Genomic DNA, 22,878 nt, shown 5'->3' on the forward strand with positions numbered 1-22,878 from the left:
AACAGTCTCAGGGGATAGTGGGACAGAACAGAAAGCAAAATATCCCTATCAGTTTCCAGCATCCAAACCCATTAGATGATTAACTCAAACTCAATAAAATTTGCCTCAGAGACAAACAGCAAGACCAAAAAAAAAAAAAAAAAAAAAAAAAGGTGATGGATGGTGATGTGGGGGAGACCCGGAGGAATAAAAGGGGAGGGTGAAGAGAAGTTTTGAAAGAAAGTGTCGGTCAGGGAGGCAGAGCAGACCTGAGAGTACAAACCTTGCTACCTAATGCCTGGGAAGGGCAGTGGTTAACCCCATCCCTGCCCCGCCCACCAGGGGAATGGTTGTCAGGGACTGGAATCAAGATTGACCCGTGCAACGTACCACAAGAAACAACACAGAGAGCTTTGGGACCCAAGGAGGATCATGGGAAGGAGAGGATGTCTCAGCTGCTGTAGGACCATCCAAGCCCCAGCCTATATGCTTTGTCAGGCAAGCAAGGATCATGGGTGATTCCAGAAGCATGCTACCCGACTTCTTCAAGGGCAGCAGCAGCCCGCGGCTCCTTCAAACCGAGCAGCCGCGTGGGGAGAGAGGGGGAGGAAACAGAGAAAGCCCTAAATTGTCTTTTTGCCATCCTGCTGGGTCGGCCTGGGGTTTGGGATTAGGGATTTGGGGTAGGCTGGGGTGATGTGGAGGTGGGTGGGTGAGTTCTGAGTGAGTGCGGTCTTTTCTGTCGCCCTGTTGAACAACAGAAGGTGGAACAGGGGCGCTACAGGGGTACACAGCCAATCTCTTCCTCACAACGGGGATTTAGGAAGCCGGTGGGAATGGCTAGCAGGGTGTGCCAGGGGACCCACAGTTTCGCCTCTCTTTGTTCCTGGCTCTGGCGGAGGAGAGCCCACCCAATCCTGCCCCACCCAATCCCAGCTTGAGCTGCTACCAGAAAGGGTCCAGAGGAGTGGCAGGCTGAGAGGAGCAGGGAGGGCTCGGCACCAGGGCCTACTGTGGGCAGAGGTCCCTGTGGTGCTGTCTCACACAGCTTGGACTCACATCAGATAAGTATTTATACATGTGCCCCACGCAATGGAGGAAGGCAGCCATAATGAAATAAACCGTTTAAACAAGGGACCTATTCCGTTGCTATATTAATTGGTCGTCTCACTCCCCACCCCACCCCTACCTGCTCTTACATCTCAAAAGAATATTTCTCTCACGTTAAAGGAGCCTTGTGTGGGCCTTTTTCCAGGTTCCCAGCTGCCCCTCCCTGTATCCCCTTCCCGGTTCCCAGCGGCCCCTCCCCGTATCCCCTTACATGTCTTTGGCCCACTACTTGGTTCTAGTGCGTCTCATCTCCCCACTTTCCACACTTCGTTGTCCACCTCACCCCTCCCTGGGCTTGGCTAAGAGCCTCCGTTTTCTCTCTACTACTGCTTTTCTTCTTCGCCATCCACCTGCGGTCTAATTTCTCCTTCACCCTCACATGCTCCTAACCTTAGGAAGAGGGCCCCAGGAGTCAGCTTCACACACTGAGTTCCTCTGACAAACTTTCTTTCTCCGTGTTGCCCTGCCTCCCTGCCTGGCAAGGGAGAAGCCAGTAACATAAACAGTGCCTGAAGGGTGCGGGTCGGGTGAGAACAGAGAGGCGGCCTCAATAAGAGAGCGAGGTTAGCGGGCTCGTGGGTCAGAGGGCAAACTGCGTTCCAGATACGGTCCACAGAACCAGGCAGCTTGTTGCTAGGTAACAGATCTATCACCGCAAGAGCGCATGCACCGAGCTGTACTCTGGCTGGCTTCTCAGATACCCACTCTGAGAGCAAGAACCCAAGCACCGTCCCTGAGTGTCTTGTGGCTCTGCCACTCACCATTTCACTCTGAAAAGTAGGCCACCTGGGCTGTTAGGTAGCCGCCACCATGAGTTTGGGCGTCATGGAAGAGGAGGACTTGGCCGAATACTTCCGGCTACAGTATGGGGAGCGGCTGCTTCAACTGCTGCAGTGAGTGCCTGAGAACTCCGTCTGCCTCACTTCTGAGCTTGGGACTATACACACACACACACACACACACACACACACACACACACACACGCACACGCACACGCACACGCACACGCATACGCACACAAATTGCCCCGCGGCCTATTATTTTCTCTCCTACAGCCCAGTGCTCCTAACTGCCTTACTCCATGACCCAACTTCAACCCTGACACTTGCGCCCCCATCACTTACTGGCCCAGGAAAACCCGCATACTGTTCCTTTCATTAAAGTGAGGGTGGAGACTCCTTTTTCCTTCCCATGGGCATCCGTCTCCTAGAGTTTTTCCCTACCCCATCCTGCGCCTGCCTTAGAAGGCCCCTGTCTCCCTTTCACCCTTCTTGGGCAGGAAATTCCCAAATGCCGAGGATCAGTCGGCTTCTCCGTCCATCCGGCTCCTGGAGAAGAAGAAAGAAGCCAAGATCACGCACGAGGCTATGGAGCATAAGAAGGAGGTGGAGAGTTGGGGACGGGGTAGGGAAAGGATTGACCGGGGCTCAAGATTAACGCATGGTGGTCCCTCGCTTTTTGGGTGGGGGCGGCTAGAGCTGGAGTTCTCGCTGGAGGTTCTAGTCTCTTCCCTCCACAGAGGACAGACAGCGGGGAAAGCGGGGTCATGGGATACAACACTAGGAGCTCAGCGTAGGGTGGAGAGAGCAAGCTGCCAACAAGCCCTTCAGCAACGACACGTTGTTTGAGGTCTTGGGGGGGGACTTAGGCCGAGTACTTTTCCACTGAGCTACATCGTCAGCCTTTCAAGAGCCTCCTGGGCCAAAAGAGAAACATTAGCATCTTTCTGAACGCCCATGTCCAGCGGCTCCATGACTTCCACCTTCTCACATACCGCCCCGCCCTCCCCTCCCCCCCGCAAGACATTCCAACGCCGAATGGAAACCCTGAACCTACGCTGGGAGGAGCTAGGCATCCGGGAAGAGCAGCTGAAGACCCATATCCAGAAGTTTGAGCAGTTCATCCAGGTACGAAGTGCGGCGGGCTGGAGGGTTTACACCGTTCTCGGGCAAATTGCTCCTCCCCACTACTTGATGTAGCAGGCTCCCCGCCCCTACCCCCGGGGGTTAAAGGCATCTTCTGTGTTCTGGCTGCGCTCCCGCTCCTGCTCGATGCTTCCCCAGGCATCTTCTATAGTTTGTAATGTCCCATTTACCTGTCAGCTTCTGCTTTCTAGTTGATTCTTTCCCACGCCTCTGCCAGAGCCTGGGACAGCGTCTCAAGTGGATGTGTGCGCGTGTGTAGGTGTGACAGGTAGATGGATGCGCCCCTACCAGAGATTAGTATTTGTGGATACAGCAGTGAGTCTGGCTGGGGGGAGGGTTGGTCCACTCACTCACTGTATGCCTCTGTTGTGGTAGCGGATCTTGGGCTCTGGAGGGCTTCTCTACCCCGGCTAGTTCCCAAATAATCGAGACAGAGACCTCTTGGGTTTATAAAAGCATTAAAGCACAGCATCCGGGCAGGTGCCAACCCTTAAGCTGTTTTGCTAATTCCCCAGCTACACAGACCACGTTACGTTGCTTTACATCGTCCCTGCTGGGCTGCTTCTGTTCCATCATGCCAGCCTTCGTGGTCACGTGCTGCTCACGGTCCATACCGCCCCACGGCAGCTTCCATCTCTCCGGCTTCGTCTCTCCTCTCTTCCAGGCCTCGTGGTCTCTCTCAGACCCCAAGCCCAGAGCCTAAGCTCCACCTCCTGCTCCTCTGCCCAGTCACAGGCTTCAGCAGCGTTATTAACCCGTCAACTTTAAAATAAGTAGTAGACCAGTGCCCATGAAGGTGTACTTGTCTCTAGCCAGATCTTGGGAGCCAGTGATCAGCATTAGAATACATGGCACCAAACCAACCCCGCTATGCCTCCATCTTTGTCCTTACATCGAAAGTCGGGGGCTGGTGAAGGCAGGAAACCATTACAATGAAGAGCCGTGAAGCTATGCCTCCATCTTTGTCCTTACATCGAAAGTCAGGGGCTGGTGAAGGCAGGAAACCATTACAATGAAGAGCCGTGAAGCAAAGGAGGGCGTAAGACACGCCCTCTTTCAAGAATTTCTGCCTTGGGTTAAGGGGTTGAGCAGTGTTCCCCTTCTTCTTTCTAAGGTCTCAACGACCCTGAGTTTATTAGGGTCACTTACAGAGCATGGATGAGTAGTTATCAGCAGGGGCATGAACAGCCTGAGGCAGCCACACTGGAAGGTGTGTACTTAGCGTGGAGGACAGCTTCCGTGTTTATACACGTGTTGCCTCTCTCCTAATCCTTCCCCACCGACATACTCCAACTCCTCTCGAGATACTAGGGCCACGGACAGCTAAGGCAGAACTGCATACACCTGGCTGGAAGGAGCGGCTGGATGCTTAAGGGACGGTCCCATGATCGTCTCCCCACCTTCAATGAGGGAGCCCAGCTGTGATGATCGTTCGTAACTAGGGCCTAAAGACGGCATCAGTCTGAGCCAGGCATGCTGGCGCACGACTTTGATCCCAGCACAGAGGCAGGTCGAATGCTGTGAGCTCGAGGCCAGCCTGGTCTACAGAGTGAGTCCAGGACAGCCAAGGCTACACAGAGAAACCCTACTGGAGGCAGGGGTAGGGATGGCAAGCGTTTGGCTCAGGGGATAGTCTATACCACACTCCCCTTAATCGGTCCTCAGAGGAATGAGCGAGTGGTGCTAAAATACCGACTTGGGCTGGCAAGACGGCTCAGTGGGTGAAAGCACTAACCCAAGCCTGGGGACCTGAGCTAGACCCCTAGGACCTACATGTTGGAAAAAGAGAGTTGATTCCCACAAGTTTTCCTCTAGGTGTGCACTGTAGCATGCACTCACCCATACACATGCACACACAAAAATAAGTAAAAATGTAGACAAAAACCCCACCCGGACTTACTGGCGAGCAAGCCTCCAGGGCCAGCACTGGAGAAGCCCTGAAGGGCTGGGTCCTACTGCAGGGGGCGCTCTTTGCTGCCCTCTGCTGGAGGAACCCTACTCTTTTGTTTGTTTGCTTGCTTGTTTTGTTTTGTTAGTTTTTCTAGATGGGGGTTTCTCTGAATAGCCTTGGCTGTCCTGGACTCACTTCGTAGACCAGGCTGGCCTTGAACTCACAGCGACTCGCCTGCCTCTGCCTCCCGAGTGCTGGGATTAAAGGCGTGCACCACCATACCCAGCTGTGCAGAGTGGGGAGGGACATCAATGGCCTGGATCCACCAGGGCCAGAGCAAAGTTGAGGGAGAGTTTGGGAGGACAGGAAGTCTGAGAGGTAAGGGCTCTCCAGCTGACTCCCAGGCAGTCAGCAGCAGCCGAGGAACATCATGGAGCATGCTGCAAATACAGACGTCCTTAACTTCTGCTTCTAGCAGGGCTCAGGTTGATCCCAGACACCTATAGGTTTTTGTTTTCAAACTTACCAGGTGTCTCAGGTATGACCGATTTAGGGTCCCTCAGCCTCTCTGAGGCTCTGGCTGAAGGCACACATCTGGCACCTTTCTCCATGGCCCCTAAATGTCACGACCATTAGGAGCCCATCCACGCAGAATCCCAGGACCACAACAGGAGAAAAGAGACACCGTACAAAGTGTAGGCTTGCCCCTTGGCCTGATGCTGCAGACGGAAGAGGCAGGGTAAGAGGCCACGGTGGCTGAGCCTCATCCTTCTGCGGGTGTAGAATTACCTGTGTCATCATCTCTGCCTACCCGATGCCAGTCTCGAGCTATCAGGGATGTGTCTGCTCCACATAGGGTCCCATTACTGCTGCCCTGGGCTTTGTAAGGAAGAGAAGAGCTGACAGCTGGAGAAACAGAGGCACTAAGTACCAAATCAGGAGGTCATGTGGGCTTCCCAACCCCGGCTGGGCCATCTGCCCCATGACAAATGGCCGCCGCTAAAAACAGAAACCCGCTTCCCGCTCCCACCTAGCCTTTCTCGGCCTGCTTGGATGCAAGTTAAATCTCCTCTACCTGCTTTGCTTTTTTTTTTTTTTTTTGGTATGTTCTCTTCCCATGCCCCACTCTCTGATGCCCAGAGACCAACTTCCACAGAGTCAGCGAGTCAGCACTTCCTGCCTGTCCCTCCTAAAGGCCCTTCTTGACCTTGACCTGAATCTCTGTGCTCACAACCTCTTCGGGCCACGGAAGCTCCTGCCTTTTCACTAAGTTCCTCCAGATAACCAAAACCTCACCAAATCCTTTCCCTCCACACCCCGTCTCCCACATGGACAGCCCTGAAGGCCCTCTTGGTGGTCTGAGCTCAGCAGACAGAAGAGGCAAAGGGCGTTGTCACCAGCCCCAGGCAGGCCAGGGCCTCAGGGAGAGAGGATGAGATGCTTGCCTGACTTACGCTGCCGCCTGTCCTCATCCCAGGAGAACGACCAGAAACGGATCCGAGCCCTGAAAAAGGCCAACAAAGAACGGGAGCTGAAAAGGCAGCGCCTGCGGGAGCTGGCCAAGGCCAAGCAGGAGATGACCGCGCTGAGGCAGGAGCACCAGAGGCTGAGTAGCAAGCTGCAGGACTACGCCATCTTCAACAAGTACCTGGAGAAGGTCGTGGAGAACTCTGAGGTGGGTCCCAGGGCTGGGGTGCCCCCCTCCCCGAACCCTTCACCTGTCCAAGTTAGTGGAATACTGTTCCGCTCCAGCTGCCTAGGGGCCAGGGGCTCTTGGAATAGTTACCCTGCTCTGGGGAGATGGACAGCCAGCATGTGCACACACTATAGGGCTGGGTAGGGCCCTCAAAGGGGCAGAGCTGTGCACATCTATACGTGGGTTGTGTTTACATCTGTGTTTGTGTATGTCTGAGGGGTGTGTGTGTGTGTGTGTGTGTGTGTGTGTGTGTGTGTAGGAGGGGGTGGTTGGGAAACATTTACCCTGCCGAGACCCGGAGCGCCCTGGGAGCTGACAGAGTTTGCACAGGGAAGAAGAGGCAGGCCATCCCTTTATGGGGAGATGGAGGCTCAGAAGGTTAAGGCGCCTGCTAAGGGCCTCACAGCTTGGGCTTGGAAGCCGCAGAGGCCCCTCCAGTCCGTAGGCACCCCCTGTCTCTGCAGGTCCTGTCACCCAACCCTGGAACTTCTCAACCTTCTTTCCAAGGCGCCTCTTGCAATATTCAATGTTGCCGTTGCGCCTCTGACACCGCCTCCTGCCTCCCACCCCGCTCTCTCCTTCCCAGGCTCCTCTGGGTCTCCTCTTCCCAAGTTCTTCCTTAAGCAACACTGGCTCTGTCTCAGACTCACTACAGTCCTGCCATAACTGTGCTTTGTCCTTACCCCATGCCCCAGCCCGGTAGCCATCAATCAGATATGGTCCAGCCTGCCGCCTAAGTATTTCTGGAATCCAACCCCTGCCCCTTCCTCATGCTGTGTGCTTTGCTCTTCTGCATCCTACAACCTCCTCCTCCTCCCTCTTCTCCCCCCTCCACCCCCTCCTCCTCCTGCTCCATCTTCTCTCCCTGCCCCCAATACTGAAAAGCACAGAGAAAAACTTAACCTTCCAAGAACTTGACACATAGCTTTGTCTAATCTTAATGTTTTCTTCGTTTCTTTCTTCCCCCCCCCCGAAATTAAACAATGCTGGGAATTTTAACCCCTGTGTCCTTCTAAATCTCAATCTTTCTTTCCTTCAGGGGTCACCAGCATCATAGTATTTAAATTTCTCGCTATCATGGTTGTTTTCATTATTTTGTGACATACCAGCTGTTTGTAAACTGTGCATTGAGTCATATATATCCTCCTATGACTGACATTTTCCAATCAATTATTTTTTTAATTTGTTTGTATATTTTAAAAAATTTATTTTATGTATATGAATGTTGGACCTGTATGCATGTTTGTGTATCACTTGTATGCCTGGCGCCCTCTAGGCCAGAAGAGGGCACTGGAGCCCCTGGAACTGGAACTAGAACAGTTGTAAGTTCCCATGCTGGTGCTGGGAATTGAACCAAGATCTCTGCAAGAACAGCTAATGCTCCTAACCACTGAGCCATCATCTGTCTATGATGATTGTACACATTGCAGGAATATACTCAGAAGCACGTGTGTCTGGTGTGTGTGTGTGTGTATGTGTGTGTGTGTGATATCATTGGGGTAACTGACATGTCCATCACCTCAAACATCTATGATTTCCTTTTTTGGGGGGATATGTAGATCCTCCATACTATGTCAAAATATACAATTATTCATTTCCTCCAATTGCCCATGACCAATCAGTGATACTTTAAGGAAGTTTTTGTTAATGGAAATTTTCAAACAAACAAATGTAGATCTATGCATTGCAGTGAAGACCCATCACTCATCACGTGGCTCCAACAAAGGCCACCTGTGTGGCCCACACCTTCCCTCCTCCACCTTGCTCCATCAAAGGCCACCTGTGTGGCCCACACCTTCCCACCTCCACCTGGCTCCATCAAAGGCCACCTGTGTGGCCCACACTTTCCCACCTCCACCATTTTGCAGCAAATGCTAGTTCTTCAGCCATAAGTATTTCAGTATATATCTCTAAAGATGAAAGATTAGAAAAAAAACATAACCCACACCCCAGCCTCAAAGAAAAACAAACACAAAAACAAAAATGCTGGGTGTAGCAGTACACACTTAACCTCAGCCCTGGGGAAGCAGAGGCAGGTGGATCTCTGGGAGTTTGAGTCTATCCAGGTCTACACAGCGAGCCTTAGGTCATCCAAGGCTACATAGTGAGGCCCTACTTCAAAAAAGGGGCTGGAGAGACGGCTCAGCAGTTAAGAGCACTGGCTGCTCTTCCAGAGGACCTGGGTTCAATTCCCAGCAACCACATGGTGGCTCACGACTGTGTGTAATCAGTGGCTCTAATGCTCTCCTCTGGCCTCCTTAGACTCTACAGGCATGTAGCAGACAGACAGACATATATGCAGGCAAAACACCCAAACACATAAAATGAAAATGAAAACATTTAAATACAGCAAAAAAATCATAACCACAACAGCATTGTCACACTAGTTATGTTATTCCTTAGTAGCAGACCTAGCAGCTGTATATACCTAGTTGATATTAAGTGTCCCCAGTGGTTACAATGATGCTCTGTGTGCACTTGATTGGTTTTTTTAATTATTATTTTGGAATTATGATATAATTGTATTATTTCCCTTTTCCAAACCTCATCATATTCCCCTCCTTGCTCTCTTTCAAATTCATGACCTTGTCTTTCATTGTTACTACATGCATGCATGCGTGTGTGTGTGTGTGTGTGTGTGTGTGTGTGTGTGTGTGTATGTATGTAGGTAGGGAGAGAGAAAGAGAGGAGAGGAGAGGAGAGGGGAATGAGAGAGAAAGAGAGAGAGAATTCAGTGCTGCTTAGCCTATATGTCACTTGCATGCACATTTTCGGGGCTGATCACTTGGTGTTGGAGAAGCAGCTGCTGTGCTCTTCCCTGGGGAGACAGTTTCACCCATTCCCAGCATCCTTGGTTACCTGTCATTCTTCGTGTGGGCCTGGGGCCTTGTGGGCTTTCCCCATCAACTTTGTTGTATCTATAGCTGTCCTGTTGCACTTGATTTGTTTTGATCAAGGTCCAAACCTGTTTTCCCACACCATATCTTCCATTTCTTAAGTATTATAGACATTGCCCTAAGCTAAATAAGGCCACACTCAAAAGAGGATACGCTCTGTGGTTCCAGATTCGAAACCAGGTAAAATTAGTCTTTGCTGGTAAAAATTATAATATTAGTTTCCTCAGTGGCTGGGGACAGATACTGGCTGAGGGGCCATAACACTTCAGCACATTTTTAAAATTTAAGAATCAGAACAGCACACAAAGCAGTGGTTCCCAACCTTCCTGACCCCGCGACCCCTTAATACAGCTCTTCATGTGGTGAGGACCCCCAGCCGTAAAATTATGTCCTTGCTACTTTACAACTGTAATTTTGTTACCATTATGAATCATGCTGTAAATGTCTGATATGTGACCTCAAAGGGGTTGCAACCCACTGACATAAAGGTCTGGGCTTTGTAAAGGGCATCTTTGGGTGCCTCCAGGACTACTGTGTAGGTCTTTCTTAAGACGAAGCTTGTTCTTTTTTTTTTTTTTGAGTCAGTGTCTCACTATCTACTGTAGGCTAGCCTCAAATTCGAGATCCTCCTCTCTCTGTCTCCCAAGTGTTGGGACTGCCATGCCGACATCAAACTCTTCACAGTACTCAGAATAATAAAATAGAAATAAAATGTCAGCTGCCTCCCAAAATGACCCTCTGTGTCATTATGAACTGGTGTATTTGAATCCATGTCTCCGTCTTTTGTATTTGTTCTTACTGATGTTCAAATAGTCTCCCTCTTTGGACAAGCAGGAGCTTCTTCAAGACAGCACCTGAGGCTTTGGACATCAGAATAGAATTGCAAGTTTTCTTCCCAGTAGCTCTGACTGAAGCCATTCATTCTAACGTCTGTATTGCTGAAAGAGCTGTAGGAAATACAGACAGGACACGTGATTCCTGCTTCTTAAAACTAAAACTCTTCACGGACAAAGTTCATACTCTTTTCCTAGCCTTCTGGAGTGCTCTGTCTATCTTTGTCGGTCTGTCTCAGTCGATCCAGTCTGCCCCCCCCACATCCCCCCACACCCGAAACCCCCCACCCCGTAAACCCCCTACCTACTCACACCCCACCTCCTCACCCCCCCCACCCCCTCACCACCCCACCCCCTCATCCCCACCCCCTCATCCCTTACCTCCTACCTCCCTCACCCCCCACCCCCTCACCCCCTCACCCCCCACCCCCACCCCCTCATCCCCCACCCCCTCACCCCCTCACCCCCCCCCTCCTCAACCCCCCCCCCCCCCCCCCTCACCCCCCACCTCCTCACCCCCCCACCCCCACCCCCTCACCCCCACCCCCTCACCCCCTCACCCCCCACCCCCTTGCCCCCACCTCCTCACTCCCAACCCCCTTGCCCCCACCTCCTCACCCCCCACCCCTTGCCCCCACCCCCTTGCCCCCACCCCCTCACCCCCACCCCCTCATCCCCCACCCCCACCCCAGGTCCATCTCCTTCCCTCTGTATCTGAACCTCAAGCTGTTCAAGTTAAATTGCTGTGAGTATTCTGGACACGCTCCTCCCACCCCCACCCGAAGCCTCCACTCATCTTTCCTCAGGCTCCTCCCCCTGTCTGTGATGCAGCCTTGCATCTCCCACCTGCCTTTGCCTCATACCCCTAGTCTCATGTCAGCCTTCCTCCCCCCTCCCCCAATACTCTTCTGGCTGGTCTTCCCCAAGAAGCATTGTTTGGGAAGCTGTGAGCTGGACAGTACCTGGACGCCAACCTGCCACTGACCACTGTTGTGATAAGGACACATGCTCAGAGAGTCCCTGAGCAGGCACACTGCAGTAGCCCCTGGGGAGGCGCATTGGTGTCATGGAACTGGGGGTCACTGGGGCCCCTCTGTAGAGATGCTCACTAGGCAAACTCTGTGCTTCTGGACCCCACTGGAGCAGGTGGTTGGAGTCTTGCTGTCCCCTGTCCCACTGGCTTACCCCTCTTTCAGCACCCTGTAGGGAGTTAGTGCCTGGGCCCTGTGAAGCTCCGCCCCTCCGTCTTTATCACAGTCTTTTCTTCCTGTATGCAAGCGCCCTCTGGACTATACATTTCAAAAGAAGAGGGTCTGGCTTTCTATCTCCTGCTCTGTCCCTCGCCTCTTGGCCCATGAGCGGCTCTTGGAACACTCTTGTTGAACAGGATCAATGCTGCCTTAGGAGACAAAGTGCTTTCCAGTAGCAATTCTCATCCCTAGCTCAGCCTGCATTACCTAGAGATACTTAGAAAATTTTTAATTCATTAGGGGGTCACCGTACACACGTTATTAATCTGAATCTGTGGGGTTGAAGCTCGGCAGGTATCTTTCTCAAGGGTCCCCAGATGAGTCTAATACGCAGCTGGCATTAGAAACCCCAGGTCCAGCTGTGCAGTCCTCCAGCATCTGGAGCATAGCCCATACACACTCGGGAGAACCCACCGTTCTCACAACACCTGTATAAGGTTACGGCTGGCCTGCCCCGGTGTCCAGGTGTCCAGGCGAGAGGCTGTGGGCCGAGACAGCTGCATCAGACCCTTGGGAGCCAGCTGTCCAGTGACCCGAGCCCACTGGCCTCTCAGTTTGAAGAGATCCACGAGGTGATTGCCCGCTACAAGACACTGGTGAGCATGCACCAGGACCTCATGCAGTCGGCCCAGGAAGGCCAGGAGAAGATCGAACGCGCCAAGGCCCGGCTGGCCCGCTACATGGAGGAGAAGGATGACGAGATCCTCCAGCACAACAATGAGCTGGCAAGACTGCAGATGCGCTTCGACAGGGCCCGCAGCGACGTCATCTTCTGGGTGAGCTGCTGCGGGTCCAGTGTGGGGCTGGGGGTGGGGTGGGGGAGGTGGGGGGGCGGGGCGGGGCAAGACTGCAGATGCGCTTCGACAGGGCCCACAGCGATGTCATCTTCTGGGTGAGCTGCTGCGGATCCAGTGTAGGGCTGCGGGGGCGTCGGGGGGAGCGAAGGGTTCTGGTCGTGTGAGTTCTGTATGTACACGTACATGCGCATACAGACACCACAGAGAGAAAAGGAGACAGAGAGAGACAGAGAGAGACTCCCTCTCCTGTGCTGCTCTTAACACCCTGCTTCATCTCTCCCCAGGAATCTCGCTGGGCACACATCCAGAACACAGCAGCCAAGAAGACCCTCCTGCTCGGCACCATTAAGATGGCCACACTGAACCTCTTCCAGACCGTGAGCAAGCAGCTGAAGGAGACCACCCAGGTGTCCCTGGAGGACACACACAAACAACTGGACATGGTAGGAAGGGCCCCCGGAGCAGGGTCCAGCAAGGCGGCAGGGTCAAGGAGGCTCTAAATTGGGCTGAGCTGGGCAGAGCTGTGGCCTTCAAATACCCACAGTGTCAGGGTCACGCAGTGGTGGGACTGAGGGATAGCTGGGCCCACTCAAAATCTCTAGCATGGTCGATCTAGGGTGAGATCCCATGCCTTTGCATATTCAGCGGTTCTCCCAAGCCACACTGCCAGTCAGGGTTCCACACCCTTGAGACCCACTGCACTGGCACCTGAAATCCGTGTTGGCTTCAAACCACAGCAGCCCCAGGTGACCTCTTTGGTTATACAGAACAGTGTAGCTGCCTATAAGAACACTCTGGGAGAATCTCAGGCGGGCTTGAGCTGTCACTGTTTGGCTGCTGCTCTGTTGTGCGATGCTGAGCCTGGCCGCTGAGATCCAGAGCAAAGCTGGGCACCTTCCTGAAAAGCCAACCACATCCATTCTTCAGTTGATGTTCAGAAATAGTTTTCAACCACTTAGGTTTCCAGGGAAACCTCCAGCTAGGGCTCTGAACTTGGATCCTCATTTTACCAACTGAGCCGTCTCCAGTCCTTGAAATCTCATGGATGACTAACGTTCCAAAAAGCTGCTTTTGTGAGGAGAGTCGAGTTGTTGGACACTTTGGCAAATCCCTGTGCTGTTTCCCCCTGTTGCTCATCCTGTTGCGATGGGCAGCAAGGAAAGCCTGCTTTGGTAAATGACACTGTGTGCTTGTGACATATGAAGAAAGACATAGCTGCCGTCTTGGTGTTTGGTCACCTGGTTTCTGAGATCCCCCAGTGTGCCCTGTTGCCTTGCTTTAGCTGTCCTGAGGAAGGATGCCCTGGCGAGTGGTGACTTGCATCTCATAGCCCCAACCTGCGCATTTCCTGCTCCGCTCTGAGCCCCTATCCATCTATTCCAAATTCTGAGCTTTCTCAATCCTTGAGGAGTTTCAAAAGTTCTTTTTTCCTGAATCAAACTTCCGCACATGTGCCTGGCAAGGAAAAATCAAGCCCAGATTTCCCTTGCCAGGAACACCTCATGTTGCACAGAGGTCATCCTAGGGTATCTGTCTTCACTCCTACAGAGTGCAAGCACCTGGACAGAAACTCAAATGGCCAAGCAGCTGACAAAAACAAAGACACGAGAAAGTATAAGCCAAATAAGAGGTTGAACACACATTCTGGTCACCTTTTGAAAATGAGAAACGGGGCTCTGCGTGCAGCTAAGTGCCTCAGCATGTGCCCCGTACACACAAGGCCCTGGCTTTGGACCCCACAACCAGTCATTTCTCCAGAGCTGCTGCGTGTGGAGCCCAGCTGGGTCTTCTTAGCCTCTGAATCTATCCCATGTCACTCTGACCACAGGCTTTTTAAAAACAGAAGCCAGTGACTAGAATTTAGATTTCCCTTGAGGACCCGAGAGACCCGTCATGGTGAGCATCGGGTCTGGGCTCCCTCAAGCAAGCGCTTTGAAGTTGCCAGAGAGCCCTTTACAGCTCTGTCTGACAAATGCTTCACTCTGAGGCACGTCTGTGACCCACTTCTCTTCTTCTTCCTGCACACGTGTGACTACCTCTAAGCAGGTCCCAGAGCCCAGCTTATTCTGGTTCTCATTTATTACGGCTCAAGCCTGAAACATCCCCCTTTCTGAGTGCTTGCTCCCAGCTCGCGGCACTGCTTTGGGACAGTGAAACCTTCAACAGCAGAGCCCGGCCTGGCAGAAGCAGGTTACCAAGCTCAGGCTTTTTAAGGTGACAGCTGATCCACCTGCTCCAGTCACACTCTCGGCTCTTCCTGTGCACCCGCCTCCCGCCACCGCCCCCCAATGTGAGCAGCCACTGCCGCATGTTCCTACCGTCACAGACTGACCCACTCCATGTTTTCTATGGTGGACTGTAAACTTTGAAAGTATACACCCCCACCCCCCCAGGCCCCCACCCCCACATACTTCTGTCATGTATCTTGAGCATAGTGGATAGGAAAGTAACTAATGCATTTGCTAAGCCTGATTTTTGTTTTGTTTTGTTTTGTTTGTTTTTTGATACAGGGTTTCTCAGTGTAGCCTTGGCTGTCCTGCACTTACTTTGTAGACCAGGCTGGCTTTGAACTCACAGCAATCCACCTGCTTCTGCCTCCCGAGTGCTGGGATTAAAGGTGTGCACCACCAGCTAGGCTCACAAACAAAAATATAAGATGGATTCTTCTTCTTCTTCTTCTTCTTCTTCTTCTTCTTCTTCTTCTTCTTCTTCTTCTTCTTCTTCTTCTTTCTTTTCTTTTTTTTTTCCAAGACAGGGTTTCTCTGTGTAGCCTTGGCTGCCCTCAAACTCACAGCGATCTACCTGCCTCTGCCTCCCAAGTGTTGGGATTAAAGGCGTGCGCCACCACCACCTGGCTATAAACCAGATTCTTAAAGTCACTTAGACAACCTGAGAAATGAGGCAACCCAGCCACTTCCGGAAGTCAAGAACGAGAGCTGTGAACTCCTTCCAAGGAGGTGCCCCATCTCAGGACTCGGGGAGTGTTTGCTGGGTGAGGTCAATGCTGTCTCCCTGTCTTGCTAGATCCAGCAGTTTATACAAGACTTGTCAGACATCTGGACAGAAGTAAAGAAGAAGGAACAGCAGCAAATCCGCGTCTAAAGAAGCATAGTGCTTTCTAGAATGTTCTGAGACACTGAGAGAAAGAAAGTTTCTGATGAACTTGTGGTCCGGTCTCCCTAGTCCAGCTGTTGAAGACCAGCGGCTTCCGAATGATAACACACCCTTTGTTGATTTCTCCTCCAGGCTCAGTCTACTGCAGCCCTTAAAAGCATTAAATGCTATAAGAAGTTGGCTCTGAAGCTATCTCTCCTTTTGAAAGTCAGTTCATGAGGAAGAGTCAATGAGGGGAGAGCCCCACAAACACCCCATCTAGGAGCTGGCCACTTGGGTTGCTGGAGAGGCAGATGCCACGCCTTTGATGGGGTGTTTCTTGGGCGTTAGACTTAAATGTAGTTAAGAATCCCAGTGGATAGCATGCACCTCTAATCCCAGCACTTTGGAGGCAGAGGCAGGTGGATCTCTGAGTTCAAGGCCAGCCTGGTCTACAGAGTGAGTTCCAGGACAGCCAGAGCTACACAGAGAAATATTGTCTCAGGAGAGAGAGAGAAAGAGAGAGAGAGAGAGAGAGAGAGAGAGAGAGAGCGTAAACACAGGGGCCCTTTCTCTCTTCTACCACGTGTTGTTCCTAGTCAGGGTGCAAGGCTCCCTAGAAACTATAAAAGCAGCATCCCCAGACAAAGTTCCATAGGTGATAGATAAATCAAAAGACAGCCCTGTCCCCAATCTCCCATGTATCCCAAAACATGCAAACACAATGCAGTGTCACCAGTGCCAATGCAGGAACAGCTTGCTAGCTGCCCGGAAGCTAGCAAGGAACCATTAATGTGCCAAAGACAGCCTCAATGAGTATCCTAGCAAGCTGAAATGATTGTTAAAAGCAGTCAAACCCCAAGGCTATACAGAGAAACACTGTTTCGAAAAACCAAACCAAACCAAACCAAACCAAACAGGGGCCTTGGTGGTACATTGCTAAACTATTGATGGCAAAAGCTTTCTTTTTCTTTTTCTTTTTTTTTTTAAAGGCCACAAGGCACCTGGCACACATAGTGAGACACTTGTTCCCGGTCACTGACTACAGAGCCACAGGGCAAGGATTACGTTTGAGTCTATTTGCCCTGAACTCAGCTTTAGAAGGCAGACAAAGTGTACTTCTCACCCCCTGGCCATGATCCTCCCCAGGGCTCTCCAGGGGAGGCCATGCTGCCGCCCTCACTTGCTAGACGCATATATCCTGCAGCCTAGCTCAAAGACAAGCGGAGACTTTGATCTGAAACCCAGAAACCCAGACAAGCTCTCTGCACAAGCCTGGTGCTGTGGTCCACGACTATGGTCTCTGTTACTAAGGAGGTTGTCCCAACAGGTCATATGGACCCAGGAGTTTGAAACCAGCCTAGACAATATAGCAAGACTCCATTAAAAGAAATTTTAAGCCAGCAGGTGGTGGCACACTCCTTTAATCCCAGCACTCGGGAGGCAGAGGCAGGCAGATCTCTGTGAGTTCAAGGCCAGCCTGGTCTATAGATCAAGTTCGAGGACAGCCAGGGCTACACAGAGAAACCCTGTCTCTAAAAACAAAGGAGGAGGAGGAAGAGGTGGAAGAGGAGGAGGAGGGGGAGGAGGAGAAGAGGAGAAATAATTTGGGGAGCTGAACTCAGTGGGTAAGAATACTTGCTGAACATATGTCCGTCCATATCCAAGTTCAAATCTCCAAACCTACATACAAAACTTGAGGCGGGTGTACACACCTATAACTCCCATGCTACATTGGGGTACAGACAGGAGGCTCCCTGGGCCTTGCTGGCCACCAGCCTAGTTGCAGGTGCAGTGAGAGACCCTGTGTATTAGTTTTCTATTGCTGTGATAAAAAGCCCACAACCAAGGGCAACTGAAGGAAGGAAAAATTGGGATTACAGTTCCAAAGGGAGACGAGTCCACGGTGCCAGGGAGGCATGGCAGCAGAGCAGGAAGCTGAGATAATCACATCTTTTACCCCAAGCCAGATGCAGAGCACAAACTGCAAGTGTATTAAACTCTCACGGCTCCTCACACTGACGTATGTCTTTCAGTGAGGCTGCACTGCCCCTGAACCTCCCCAAAGAGTTTCACCAACTGTTCAAACGCCTGGGCCTATTTTTCTCATTCAAACCACCGCGCCCTGTTCAAGAGAGTAAAGAGGAGAGTGGTGGAGCAGGACAGCCCATGACCTCCACTGGCCTCTGCACACACACACACACACATGTGCAGGCACCATACATGCATGCACACACACGTGTATACACCACACACACACAGACACACACATGCAGACACCATACATGCATGCCCACACACACATGTGCAGACACCATACATGCACGCACACACACGTGTATACACCACACACACACAGACACACACATGCAGACACCACACATGCATGCCCACACACACATGTGCAGACACCATACATGCACGCACACACATGTGTATACACCACACACACACACACACACACACACACAGAACTGTATTGCTTTATAATCCTGAGAGATGGCTCAGCAGTTAAGAACACTGGCTGCTCTTCCAGAGGACCCGTGTGCAGTTCCCAGCACCCACATGGTGGCTCACAGCTATGTGTGACTCCAGTTCCAGGGGATCGATGCCCTCTTCTAGCCTCTGCAGGCACCAGGTGTGTACATGGTGCACAGACAAACATGCTGGAGAAACTTATAAAACAATGTTTGGGGGGTCTTTTTGTTTGTTTGTTTGTTTGTTTGTTTTTCAAGACAGTGTCTCACTATTTAGCCCCGGCTGCTCTGGAACTCACTCTGTAGACCAGGCTGGCCTCAAACTCATAGAGATTTGCCTGCCTTGCATCCCAAGTACTGAGATTAAAGGTGTGTACCACGATGCCTAGCTTACATGAAATGGTTTTTTTAACGTGTACTGACCAATTGCTTTCTAGTACCTGAACTTTTACTCATCTCTTATCATCAATCAGCTCATGATACTGTCTGTATCAATTAGCACTCACTCAGATGAGGACACTAATATAAGATTAAATATCCCTTAGTCAAAACACTTGGGCCAGGTGTGGTAGTGCACACCTTTAATCTCAGCACTGGGAAGCAGAGGCAAACCCGTCTCTATTCATGAACACACACACCTCCCCCACCTCCTGCCCCGTCCCATTCTAGAAACAAAACTAAAACACGGCATCATAAATGTTTCCGATTTGAGTATTTTTCAGATTGTGTAATACTCTCATATATACAATGAGATAGCATAGGGATGGGACCAAAGTCTAAACACTAAATTCACTTGTTTTATTCAATATATGTATATTTGGTCTTTTTAGACAGAGTTTCTCTGTGTGGCTCTTGCTGTCCCGGAACTCCCTCTGTAGACCAGGCTGGCCTCGAACTCACAGAGCTCCACCTGCCTCTGCCTCCTGAGTGCTGGGATTAAAGGCATGTGCCACCACCCCCCTCAGTATTTTTTAATAATTTTGTGTGGTCCATCACACCAGGCCAGATGTGAAATTTTACACTTTACACCATCACATCCATGCTCAAAGAGTTTTATATTCGGAGCACTTTAGACCCTGAGGTTTCAAATTCAGGATGGTCAGCCCGGCTACAGATGCACACAGACGCAGGTAAATATCATGTACAGCCTCATATTCAGCTGCGTTACTGGAATTCAACCTCGGGCTGATCAAGCAGTTTCTATACACCTTGCTGTATTTACATCTCATGCTGGGACTCCAAGTCAGAGGGGGTGGGGGAGGGGGTGGGAAGGGGAAGGGTGGAGTGGGGGAGGGGCTGGGAGGCAAATACAGAGGACGCTGGGGACCTGAATTTAATCCCAGGGACCCTAAATGCTCAGTGCTGCGTCATGCATCATGCCGTGCTCTGCAACCCCCTTGCTGGGGAGGCAGAGGACGAGAATCCCTAGGACTTGCTGGCTAAAGACTCTGCCTCAAAACAAAACAACAACAACAACAAAAACCAAAAAAACAAGGTGGCTGGGGCCGGGGGATGGGGATGGCTGAGCCGGTATAGGCCCCTGCACCTAGACTGATGGTCTGAGCTCAATCCCTGGGACCTATATGATGGCTTTTACATGTGTATGCTCATGCATGCATGTGTGCACATGTGTTCATGTGTGCATACATACACTAATAAAAATGTAATAAAGAATTCATTAAAATATCTAATAACAGTGAAGAAGTAACCACTCGATGTCAGCATTAGGCCTCCATACACATGCACACACACACACACACACACACACATGCACACACACACACACACATACACATGCACACACAGACGCATACACATGCACACACACATACACATGCACACACACACATACACATGCACACACACACATACACATGCACACACACATACACATGCACACACACATACACATGCACACACACACATACACATGCACACACATGCATACACACGCACACACACACATGCACACACACATACACATGCACACACCCGCATACACATGCACACACACATACACATGCACACACACACATACACATGCACACACACATACACACGCACACACACACATGCACACACATACACATGCACACACACACGTGCACACACACACATACACATGCACACACACACGCATACACACGCACACACACATACACATGCACACACACGCATACACACGCACACACACATACACACACACGCATACACATGCACACACACATACACATGCACACACACATACACATGCACACACACATGCACACACACACATACACATGCACACACACACATACACACGCACACACACATACACATGCACACACACGCATACACATGCACACACATACACATGCACACACACACATACACATGCACACACACATACACATACACATGCACACACACACACACACACACATACACATGTACACACACACATCAACACCAGAGAAGGGGGGCAGGGAAGTTGGGAAGATCAAGAACAAGATAGAAATCTCTTGGCTTTTACCCTGAGGACAGACAGAAATCTCTACCAGTCCTTGTCACCTCTGAACTGGGTAATAGGAGTGTCCTGCAGAAGCTAAGTCCTTGGTCACAGAACTGAACATACAGCCTGGCCTAGGGCAGGAGGAGGCCAGAGGAGACGGTATGAGACGAGGAAGCAACTGCACACCACACCCACCACCGAGGCAAGTTAGCAGAGCAGCGGCGAAAGCATGTGCGTGCCACAACACAGCTGCCTCTTTTCCTCAGCCCCCAAACTGCTCCCGTGACCTGCCCTCACAGGAAACAGCCAGGGAAAGGAATTCTGGGTAACATAGCTCAGTGAAGCAAACATATCACAAGCCTCCAAACTACCGCTGTCTCCACAAGCGAGGAAATGGAGGCTTTTCTTTTTGAGATAGACACGGAGTCTGGAAGACTGCAGGAGAGCTGGAGGCCAGAGGAACTGTCAAACCCAGCACAGCGAGTGCACAGAGGGGAATGAATCATGGCTGGTCAGAAATGGCCTGGGGTAGTGGGAGGACATGTCTCTGAAATAGCTGGGTCCTGGGAGGCAGAATGAGAAGCTAACAGCTCAGTCTCACTCCCAGATACACAACACTCTCTGTCTCTGTCGGCCTCCTGCTGCCCCTGGGAGGTGGTGGTTGAAAAGCCCAGCCTGTTAGGATTACACACACTTCCTGGTGGGCCAGGCCCCCTCAGCCCCACCCCCACCCCTAGTCCTGTGCCAGGAACCAGTCCCTCTGCCTCCCTCCTTCCATTCTACAGAGCCCCGCAAAGCCACGCTCCTGGCTTGAGTGAAGTCGGCAATCAGGAAGGGTCACACTTGGAACGCCTGTGATCGTGCAAAGCTCACCTTAATCCTCGCACACTCATTCTTGCGTATGCCTCATCCTGGGACTGGTTTTTTTTTTTTTTTTTTCAGGTTGAAGATAATACCCAGCCCTGGGTCTAGGCAGAGCTCTTGAATATAAGAGAAGCCACAAACGTATAAACTTATTCCCAAACCTACAGAGGAAGGAGAGAGAATCCAGAAGGTTCAGAAGCCCTGGAGAGTCAGGCAAGCGGCTTAACCATGGACAAGAAAGGGAGGAACAGAAGGCCGCCACAGACAGGCCCTCATGCCTCCTCCTTCCTAGGGACTCCCCCTCACCCCCACCCCTCCACTCCCCTTCTTACATCCTCAGCTCTGCTGCCTGAGACCCAGCATCCAGGCTCTCCCGGCTGGAAGAGACTCAGGCTCCCAGATGGATGGGATGTGGGTTCCAAGAGCAGGAAGTTAAGAGGCCGATTGGAGATTTCCCAGCAAAAAAAGACACGAGCTCATCAGAGCAGAAGTAACTCATTGGTTCCAGAGATGAATGGTTCTCATCAGTCAGGGCAGGAAGCGGGACTCCGCATGTTTCAAGGCAAGGGAGCGGAAGTGCTTCTGGGGCTCACGCTCCGTGCCAGGGTACCCTGTCCCGCAGCAAAACCTGTTAGCTTTTCCTGGGGAGGGGGGGGTTGGGCGAGGAAGGAGTAGCAGGAGAAAGGAACCGGGGAAGGTATGTGAGCGCTTAACCTCCCGGCACCCGGTGGACACAGCCCCATGTCCGGCACATGGCAGTCACAGACCCCGCCGATGCTGGTGCAGACAGGGTCAGATCAGTCAAAAGCCCTTTGAGGTGGTCTCGGATCTCTCTCGGGGAGGCAATGCCAAAAGTCCCTGTGTCTTCGGCAGCCAGCTTTTGGCCAGGTGAGCGGACTCTAGAACTGTCTCATTTGACATTGTTACATTAAAACTGGGTGCTCGGAGAGCTGAAAATTCTTCTGCTTCTGGACTTTTGATCCCTGGGGGATATATTCTGGCACCTTCTGTGTGCGCAAGCAGAGTGCCGAGGCCACACAGTATCAGAGAAGAGGACCGCATCCCCACCCGGCGCCCAGCACCTCTTCCTGGAAGAGAAGAGGTGTGACACAAGCCAGGCCAGACTTGGCCTCAGCTTTCTCCTCGCAATGGCCAAGAACCTCCTCTGCTTTAACGTTTGAAAGGAAGAAGTAGAGAGTGTGGCATAGGGGGGATAAGCCAGGCTCAGAGACATCCAGAGTGTGACATCATCCTGGGGAGAGAGATGGGGGGAGGGGGAAGGGGGAAGGGGGAGGGGAGAAGCCGCCGATTTGAGAATGTATGGGGAAAAGACCAGTGTCTAGGAACGCCCTTCAGGATGACAGCCAGCTGCAGGGCAATGCGAAACTGATTCTATTACTTCTGAAGCCTGCGTAACCGATTGCTGTAACCGAGTTCTAATCCATGCCCCCACAAGGTCTCACAGTAGAGGGTCTGGAGTCCATGTGACTGGACCAGGTTCCTATTCAATTACTCTTGTGAGACAAAACCAGAGTGTTGGCCAGCTGGGTGCTCATCTGGAGCTCAGCGGAC

The 22,878-nt window shown here is 51.6% G+C and overlaps 1 protein-coding gene across 1 annotated transcript; it reads left to right on the forward strand.

The window, feature by feature from the left end:
- Nucleotides 1–1,773: 1,773 nt before the first annotated feature.
- Ccdc42 (coiled-coil domain containing 42) lies at nt 1,774–15,531 on the forward strand. The gene is made up of 7 exons (XM_051167601.1): nt 1,774–1,982; nt 2,369–2,474; nt 2,892–2,996; nt 6,383–6,580; nt 12,136–12,357; nt 12,663–12,821; nt 15,403–15,531. The coding sequence occupies exons 1-7, from the start codon at nt 1,900–1,902 to the stop codon at nt 15,478–15,480; spliced, it is 951 nt and encodes a 316-aa protein (XP_051023558.1). The 5' UTR covers nt 1,774–1,899; the 3' UTR covers nt 15,481–15,531.
- Nucleotides 15,532–22,878: the final 7,347 nt, after the last annotated feature.

Source organism: Acomys russatus, chromosome 25 (assembly GCF_903995435.1).
Source record: "Acomys russatus chromosome 25, mAcoRus1.1, whole genome shotgun sequence".
NCBI lineage: Eukaryota > Metazoa > Chordata > Mammalia > Rodentia > Muridae > Acomys > Acomys russatus.

Coding starts and splice junctions, on each gene's coding strand:
- Ccdc42 (XM_051167601.1), top strand. CDS start 1,900: ATGAGTTTGGGCGTCATGGAAGAGGAGGACTTGGCCGAATACTTCCGG. Junction 2,475..2,891: donor CTATGGAGCATAAGAAGGAG/GTGGAGAGTTGG, acceptor CCCCCCCGCAAG/ACATTCCAACGCCGAATGGA. Junction 6,581..12,135: donor AGGTCGTGGAGAACTCTGAG/GTGGGTCCCAGG, acceptor CTGGCCTCTCAG/TTTGAAGAGATCCACGAGGT.